Source organism: Balaenoptera acutorostrata, chromosome 8 (assembly GCF_949987535.1).
Source record: "Balaenoptera acutorostrata chromosome 8, mBalAcu1.1, whole genome shotgun sequence".
Lineage (NCBI taxonomy): Eukaryota > Metazoa > Chordata > Mammalia > Artiodactyla > Balaenopteridae > Balaenoptera > Balaenoptera acutorostrata.
In genome coordinates this window covers 87,010,730-87,019,467 of record NC_080071.1, presented here as the reverse complement: position 1 = coordinate 87,019,467, position 8,738 = coordinate 87,010,730, and the positions used below count along the sequence as shown (strand labels likewise).

Sequence of the window (8,738 nt, the reverse complement as noted above, 5' to 3'; positions counted from 1 at the left end):
CCCTGCGGCCCCGGGCAAACCCCGCTCTCTCTGTGCCTACCTCCCGGACCTCCGGCCCCATCCTCTGCCTCCCCAACCTAAAGGCGTCGGTGCGATCTGAATTACTGTCCCGGCGAGCAGGTGAAATGTGGAGCCGCAGCGCCAGGCCTCGCGCCTGTCAGGTGCCCCGGGAAGAGATTGGCAACAAGGCAGATCTGCGTGGATTTCGGGCTGTGCCAACTTTCTGGCTGTGTGACTTTGGGCAAGTTACTTAATTCCTCTGAGCCTGTCTTTGCACTTGCAAAGAGGGAAACTGATCCTTTCCAGGAAGAGCGTGTGTGCTGAGGTCCAACCTTGTGCGCAGGGCAGCGGGCGCACGAACGCTTGGCATGCCAGGGCGCGCTCCCTGCAATTCGAGTTCCCTTGTGCGCGCCGCTTTGCAGCTTGGAGCGCAGTCGGGAGAGAGCCCGCCGAGCCGCGGGATCCCTCCGGGGTGGGATGAGGGTGGGGGCAGAGGGGGAGCCCCCGCGGACCCCTCCCGGCCCTCGGCGCGAGTGCCATTGGCCCGGGCTGCCCTGTGGGCGGGAGGATGACATCAGCGGCAGGTTGGATTATAAAGGCGCGAGCGGAGCCGCGGGCTCAGAGCGCACCCAGCAGGCGCTGCGCAGCACTGGGACCCGCACCCGCGTCGCAGCCCGGCCAGCCTGCTCCGCGCTCGCCTGCCCGTCTGCCCGCCGGCCCCGCGCACCCTTGCTGCCGCCGGTCTGCGCCCAGCCACCCCACGGGCACCATGCACCTCTCCCAGCTGCTGGCCTGCGCCCTGCTGCTCGCGCTACTCTCGCTCCGGCCCTCCGAAGCCAAGCCCGGGGCGCCGCCGAAGGTGGGTGCTGTCGCAGGGACGTCGGAACGGTGAGGGGCGGTGGTAGGGCTAGGGGGTCTAGGAGGGTGTGGCCCGCCGGAGGGAGCAGAGGGGGCGGGAAGGCGGCTCTCTCCCTCCCCTGAGATGTGCGCGGGTGAGAGCTGGGGAGCCCTCGAAGCCCGGACTCGGGAGAGCATCGACAAATGCGCAGCCTCTGCCTCAGTGTGGTCAGCCCGGCAAGGGGCAAAGGAGAGGAGGGCAAGGGGCTCCCCGAAGGAGCGGACAACGGCGGCCGCGTGGCAGGTGGATGCAGGGCCGAGCTGTCCGGCACCTCTGGGGGCGCGCTCAGGACTCGAAAGGGACAAACCGCGCTGGCCGGAGTGTCGGGCTGGAGCACCAGCGGCCCCGCAAAGTCCCCCGCGCTGCCGCGGTGCGTCCCTTCACCTGCGCGTTCTTTCCTTCGGACAGGTCCCGCGCACTCCGCCAGGGGAGGAGGTGGCCGAGCCCCAGGCTGCGGGCGGAGGTCAGAAGAAGGGCGACAAGACTCCCGGGGGCGGCGGCGCCAATCCCAAGGGCGACCGGTCGCGACTGCTCCGGGACCTGCGCGTGGACACCAAGTCTCGGGCGGCGTGGGCCCGTCTTCTGCAAGAGCACCCCAACGCGCGCAAATACAAGGGAGGCAACAAGAAGGGTTTGTCCAAGGGCTGCTTCGGCCTCAAGCTGGACAGGATCGGCTCCATGAGCGGCCTGGGATGTTAGTGCGGCGACCCCTGGCGGCGGTGAGTACCACCAACCCCGGCCGCCGGGAGCTCTTGCACACCCAGCTTCCCGTGAAGCCCCCCAGAACCAAGCCTGCACCCCCTCCCGCAGGCCGGTTCCTCTCTGATCCCCTGGACCTTTCCGCCTCCCAGCCAGACCATCTGGGCACAAGATTGAGTGTGTGTGCTAGATATTTGCCCCCAACACCATTTATCATCCCATTTTACAGATGGAGAAAGTGAGGGATAAAGTGGTCAGGGAACTTTGGCAAGGTCAGAAATGGCTCAGCATGGATGAACCCACCTGGCTCCCTCTGGAGAAACAGAGACAGCTTGGGAGGAGGGTCCTACCCACCCCAGGACCATAAGGCAACCAGCAACACGGGCCCCAGTTCTCCAACTGGGGGGATTGAGGGCTGATCCTGGGTTAGTGGGAGCAGAGGAGGAAAGGCATACATACAAGTCAAGGGTACGTTGATCTGCTAGCCACTGCATCATGGTGCTGGGCAGTAAGCAGCCCAGCGGTCAGGACAGCTCCCTGGGTCTGTTGTCCCTGTAATGGGACGGACTTGGAGCGATACCTGCCGCCTCACAGTAGGGAGAACAGCCATTTGTTAGCATCACCCGGGAGAATTTCTGCCCCAGAGCATTCTGATTCTTGTCCCTTCTCTAAACCATGGCCGTGGGCAAACTGGTCTGTCCAGGGTCCTGACGCTGCTGCAATCCGTGTGACTTCAGGATCGAACCTCAGTGTTCGTGGCACTATTCTAGGACAAGGAAAAAGAAACTAAAATAAATCTATTTTTTTGCCCCAACCTGAAACTCAACATGTCCCAAACTGAGCCCCGCCCCACCCTCCCCCCTCCCCCCTCCCCCCCACCCCCACCATGCCTAGGCCCCATACCTGGGTTTCTGGTATGGCCTCCTCCGCCTCCACCAGGCTGGAAACCCCTGTGCTACCTTCAGCCCCTGCCGGGTGCTGCACCCCTGGCAAGGTAGTGCGGAAAATGTCCTTCCCTCCTTTCCCCACTCCTCTTCATTCCTGCTGCCCATCAGTACCCATGGAGAAACAACATCCCAACCTCTGGAACTGACATTCAGGTGATTTCGAATCTGACCTCCTGGTGTCCAGCCTTGCCTGCAGCCAGCTGCTGTCATTCCCTGTCCCACAGTCTTTCTGTCCCACTGCAGGCCAAGCTGTTCTCTCACCCCAGAAGCCTTATCAGTGTCTACACTGTCTTCCCCCAAAAGACAAGAGCGCCCATCTTTGAAGGTCTCTAGTGCAATGCCTGAGCCTTTTTTACTACACAGAAAACTTTTTCACCTGAGCTATGGTTGTTTGTGAACCTATTTACCTCCCCAAATTAACTCATGAGCAACTTAAGGGCCGGACACTAGCCTAAGATGATCTGGGGTCTGCAGGATACCCAAAGGGGCTCTTTAAAATGTCTGTCAGTGACCCGGAAAACCTGCCCCACCCAGCTTAGGAGCACTCCTCGCCCGCCTGCCCTAGCATTTAGCTGGTGTCCTTCCTCTCTGCAGCCAGACTTGGCCAGGCTGTGTGCTCCTCCTGCAGGGGCTTCGTTTGTCTGAGATCTTGACTTGCCATGATTTTTGCGCTAGTGGACCAGCCTTTAGACGCTACCATCGTGATGGGTTTGTTCTATTCTCTCCTGTCTCAACAATGAAGAGATGGAGCTACAGGCGTCAAATTTTCAATTTGTGAGTTAAGCACCAAGTTCAAACTTTAGAATCCAAACAAATGTTATTCTATGAGTTAGCAGGAGATGAGGTCCTGGCAAGTGCCTGGCATGCACGTCCCCATAGACCCCTTGTTCTTGGATGAGGCTGTCTGTGGGTACCAGGTGTTCGTGGAGAGAGGTACTCTGCAGGGGGAATCCAGGTTGCTAAGACTTCTTGACCCCTTTGACCAGGGAAGTTTGTCAACCTCCTGGAAGTTCTCTTTTAGCTGAATGCCCACCTCCAACACCTTTAACCTTCTCCACCCCACCCTCACCCCCAGCCCCGTGAGAAGGCAGAGCATCCTTCCTGCTGCCTGCAACCTCCTAGTGGAGATGTCTAGGGTATCTCACTGGGCTTAAAAGAGAAAGACAGCTTAGGGTTTTCCCATTAATGAAAGCTGTTCCGAGGCTGTGGCCATTTCTCTACACAGGAGTTGACTTTGGCTCTAACCAGCTGCCATAATGACTGTCGCTGATGGTTATAGCCTTGATTATAAAATGCTAATGGCAGGGATGAGGTGTGGAGGATGCCTGGATGAACACGTTGCCCATGGGGCCCAGGGACATCACAGACATCTGTCCTCTGCTTAAACATATGGGACGGCAGAGAAGGGGGTTGGGGAAGAGTTCATCAAGGCCTTGAGGCCCAGGGTCCCTCTGCCCGGACTGTCCTCTGGGAGGGCACCCCCCTGTCTCAGGAGGAAGCCTTCCTCTGGCCCCCGAGTACCCACACACCCATTAGCAGAGACTGGGTGCAGCCCTCATCAAATGACTCTGCCAACTCACGAGCCAGCAAACCCAGCACGACCACTCATTTCCCCAGGGCCGGTGTGACACACCATTTCCTCTGATTCTGAAGGGGACCCTTTCTGAGGAGAAGCCAGCTGGGGAAGGAAGTGCTATTTATGGGCAGCTGTGACCCAGACACTCTGCCAATGCCCAGTGTGTGGCCCACTGTTGAATCTTAAAGCCAGCCCTGGGAGGTGGCTATTATCCCATTTTATGGTTGAGGAAAGCGATACTCAAAGCTATGCAGGGCCATCCAGGAAGTAACATTCAGAGTTGGGATTTGAGCCCAGATTTCCCAAATCTTCAGATGCTTCTCTCCCCCTTCCCTCCGCCATCCCCCAGACACGTAAAGCACCTGACGGAGGGTTTGTATTGTAGCAAAAAATAGAGCTGGGCCGGGGCGGGGGGCAGGGTGCATTTTCCATTCCCTTTCCCTCACTGTGTCTCACTGAGAGCCAAGGGCAAGGCCTGCACTTAGCCAGAGGGGGAGGAGGGCTGGCTGACTTTCTGGTTCCACCTGTGCTGAGGCAGGAAGTGCCAAGGACACAGCAGGCGATGGATGAGGACTTGGAGAGGCGCTGAGTGGAAGGGCCCTTTTTCCTCTGCAGGAAGGCCTTCGTCAGGGCCTGTAGGGCAAATGTGGAGGGATTTTGCCTCCCGCTACAGCAGGAAAGGGAGGAAGGTTCTAGAAGTGCCGTGCAGGCTGGGCTGTCTCAGCTGAGTGTCCCTTGGCCCCTCTGTGTTTCAGGATTGGGAACTTGCTCCGTTTTGCTGAGGTCATCCTTGGTCATCAGCCTCCCAGCATCTGGAAGCACCTCCAGCGCAATGTGGCTTTTACATTTCTTTTTTTTTTTTTTCCTGGTACTGGGAATACACAACACCAGCTGTTTTATTATTATTTAGGGAGGGGGTATGACTTTATTGTTTGTTTTTTTTAATGAAAAATAAAAAGTTATATATTATATATATTATATACACAAAACACACACACCTACACCGACGTGATGACAAGGGACAGTTTTTAAGAGACTGACAAAACCAGCTGTAAAACATTGCTGTTTGTAAATTCATGTCATGCATAAATGTATTTATGTTGTAAAGCTATTTATATTGTTTATAAAGAGATATTTATAAAAATTTTATTTATGTAACTAAATGAAAGAAGTCAATCATTGTAATGTTTTTGTCTTAACTAGTTGAAAAATGTAAAAAAAAAAGTCATTCCATGAACATCTTGAAAGCTGTCTTTATTTACTCATTGCACTTTTTTTTTAAGAATTAGTCTGAGGAGGAGGGAGAACGCGGAGACAAGGCTTTTGCGTCTAAATAGATCTAGCAGCCGGTTCCCTATTCTGGGTTGATTTGTATCAGAATCCCCCAGGAATCTTGTTAAAAATACAGATTCCTGCCCCTATCCACCCTCTGATCTACTGACTCCGACCTCCAGGGATAGGATTGGCCATGTGGCTTTTGTCCCAAGTGATTCTGACCAGCTCGGCCAGGTCAGGAAGCTGCTCAGAGCACGGGACAGCTGAGAAGTCAGATGCGGTGAATTAAATTAAAATTGAATTTAGCTGACTGAGGGCCTCTAATTCTACTCCATCTTCTCTCTGTTATTAAAGGAAACAACTCACTGAAAACCTCCTTTCTGCTTTGGGGAGATTTAGAAGGTTTCCATATATCTTGCGGAATCTGGTCTGGTTACCTTATGAATCTCAGCTCCGGGAAGCATGGGGCGGGTCGTTTTTCCTCGTAGCGCGGACCAGGCTCAGTGGGGGCCTGAGGCCAAGGAGCTCAGAAAGAAAGAGGACGTATTATCAGGTTTCCTATTTGCATAGTGCAGTGTGCTTTTCGAGGGGGTTGTGTTTTCTTTTCACCTGAAGCTGCTAACAATTATGGTTCCTATGGAGTCTTGCATGAGGAATTATGACTATTTAGAATCTCTTTTCCTGAAACCAGCAGGAAACTTAAATAATTCCGAGCTAATCTCACTCCATCCTTGGTATGTGACTCTCCTGTGCATTCCCCCTCTGTCTTCTGTCCCTCCTTTGGTGAAAACAAGGACTAAAAGAGCCTTTGGCGCTGGTTCCACCAGGTGAGCACGACCCCTCTCAGGGGGATTGGGAGCATTGTGGCCCCAAAGACATGGGGTCAGCAGGCCCAGCCGAGTATCTCCAGAGGAAATTTGGCTCTGGTGGGACGGGAGGTGGCCAGTGGCACCTGGCTTTTCTGCTGGCATCCGAGCCCTTGACCTCTCTTCCCTCAGCAGCAGGTTCTCAGGTGGGTCAGCGGCCGACACAGTGACCTCACCTGGGTGAGGAAACAGCTTTGAAGACATGTTCCAGCTGGGGAAGGCGCGCCCTTCCCACTCCTCAGCTTCCGCCACTGCCCCAGGGCCCTTCTTTGGGCTGAGCTCTCTACTGCGTGGCTATCTTCCTTCCCTCACCCCGCTTCTGTGGCTCAGAACTCAGGTGCCAGGTCAGTGAGGGTGAGGGCCTCCAGCACCCAGGGCTCGCCAGTGCCTCAGTTCACTGTGCTGTCTGTAGACCCCGTGCCAGGGGATGCTGAGGGGCGTTGCAGGAGCAGGAAGGTGGTGGGCACTCTGTGGGCTTTGCTGATGGTGAGGCAGGCACATCTTCCAAAGCCCAGAGGCAAAAGGGGCGGAGAATTCTGGGACTCAGGGAGCCGCCACCGGAAGCTAAAGCTTTTCTCCGTGGACAGTATCTGGGTTGCCAGGATCCTCAGGCCCAAGCGACACATGCTCTCCTCCCAAGTAGCTCTCATCCCTGAATTAGCTGCAAACAACATGCACGCCTCTCTGTTGCCAGTTCAGCCTCCCGCTGGTGGAGGCCAGCCCCTCAACCTGTTGGCGTAGGACGTCGCCAGAACGCAAGTCCTCCTTGACATCCAAACCTGAAGTCCTCCGACGGCTTCCTCGGCAGCTACGGGGACACGTCATCCCAGCCACGAGTTTCTGCTGGAAAGCCGGGGAAGGACCAACAGAGAGTCCATCAGTACCAGGAAAAGTTTTGAAACCCCCAGAGATTACCCGGGTGGTGGTACTGCCCAAGGCTTCCAGTAGCTCCGGGCTGTATCTTGGGCTCGTCCCTCTGCATGAGCAACTCACCTCCAGAGCTGCTGGAGACCCTGCAGCTTCTCTCACCGGGGTGAGCACAGCAGCCCCGACCAGCTCAGGGGATGGGCCTCACTGGAGCCCTGGTCCTCGGGACGGGGCCGGTACCCCTGCACTGTTAGACGGTTCACTGCGAAAGACCAACAGGGTTAGGCAGAGGCGAAGAGAGATACAGGTGCTGGAAGGCCTCAGGCCTGGGGGTGTTCCGGAGGAAGCCCCTCCCTTCCCCGAAGCACTCGGTTATTGGGGAGTCAGGCTGGGGAATGGGGGAGTCTGCCTGGTGCTACAGCTGGTGGCATGGAGGAGCCTGGCTCGGCAGGACTGGGCCCAGGAACCCCACCTCGGGCTCCCGAACACACCTGCAGGAGAGGCCCCGTCTCTCGAGCCCGTGCCAGGGAGGTACCACCCTGCGCCCACCATGGAGGTGAGGCAGAGCTTCCAGGTCCTCCGCCAGGCAGCTTCCAGGAGTCTGCCTTCCCTCCTCTGCCTGAGATAGGAGAGGTCCTCCCCGGGTGCCAAACGCGTGGTCCAAAATGGGGCTGCACACAAGCAGAGGAGGCTCTGGGGGTAATCAGAGAGGCCACGATATCCGGACACGGCCAGAGCCTTGCTCTTCCATAGGAAGAGCTCTTCACCCACGCGGGTGGTGGGGGACGGACTGAGGAGCCCCAACCCCAGTTAGAGAGGGAGAAAAGTCAGGGTCCCATCAGAAATGGGATTTGACTCAGACGGTTTACATGAAGAGGCTTAACCCAAGGGACCATCTACAGAGGTGTGGGCCGGTGTGACGGAGGAGCTGGTGGGAAGCCCAGGATGAAGGGAGAAACTGTCCTGGGGTTGGAACTGTGCCACGGTGCAGGGTGGAATGAGGGAGAAATACCCCAACTTCTCTCCCCACCCCGCCCAGCCTCTCGCTCGTGCCTCCAATTGGCTAAACCCACCAGGAGCCAGCCAGCAGGGGAACCCGGGTCAGGTGGCCTGCAGGAGTTGCCTGCCAGGGTGGGTAAGGTGGGAGGCAGACAGAATCACAAAGCGCAAGAGGGATTTGGCTTGAGGCAGGGGTCCGGCACCTTCCTCTAGCAGGGATGAGGCCTGCAGCAGGTATGGGGGCTGATATCACCTCCCTGGAGGCAGGTGATTGTCTTGAATGCAGGAGACAAAGGATTGACTGAGTCCCAAGTGTGGGCACTGTGTGACTGGCAGCTCCTGTTCTAGGAGTTGCCCCACATTCACACCTTTACTGAGCTTGGCTGGAGGGTCACTGGTGCTCCCTCCACACCACCTACACCATCCACGTCCCTCCCTCCGTGCCCCACTGAAGACTGATAATGATGTTGGAAAAATGTGATTTTTTTCTATTTATCCTTATAGTTTTTCTTTTTATTGTTATTATTCTTTATAATTGACTTACAATATTATATTCGTCCCAGGTGTACAACATAGTGATTTGATATTCTTCTACATTACAAAATGATCAC

General features: G+C 56.2%; 1 protein-coding gene across 1 annotated transcript; it reads left to right on the top strand.

The window, feature by feature from the left end:
* The first annotated feature begins 662 nt into the window (after window positions 1–662).
* Window positions 663–5,199, top strand: NPPC (natriuretic peptide C). The gene is made up of 3 exons (XM_057551614.1): window positions 663–859; window positions 1,307–1,617; window positions 4,876–5,199. Exons 1-2 carry the CDS (start codon window positions 770–772, stop codon window positions 1,595–1,597), a joined length of 381 nt encoding a protein of 126 aa, XP_057407597.1. The 5' UTR covers window positions 663–769; the 3' UTR covers window positions 1,598–1,617; window positions 4,876–5,199.
* Window positions 5,200–8,738: the final 3,539 nt, after the last annotated feature.

Excerpts from the sequence above, each read along its gene's own strand:
- NPPC (XM_057551614.1), top strand. The coding sequence starts at position 770 with ATGCACCTCTCCCAGCTGCTGGCCTGCGCCCTGCTGCTCGCGCTACTC. Across the intron at positions 860-1,306 it reads AGCCCGGGGCGCCGCCGAAG|GTCCCGCGCACTCCGCCAGG; the intron begins GTGGGTGCTGTC and ends TCCTTCGGACAG.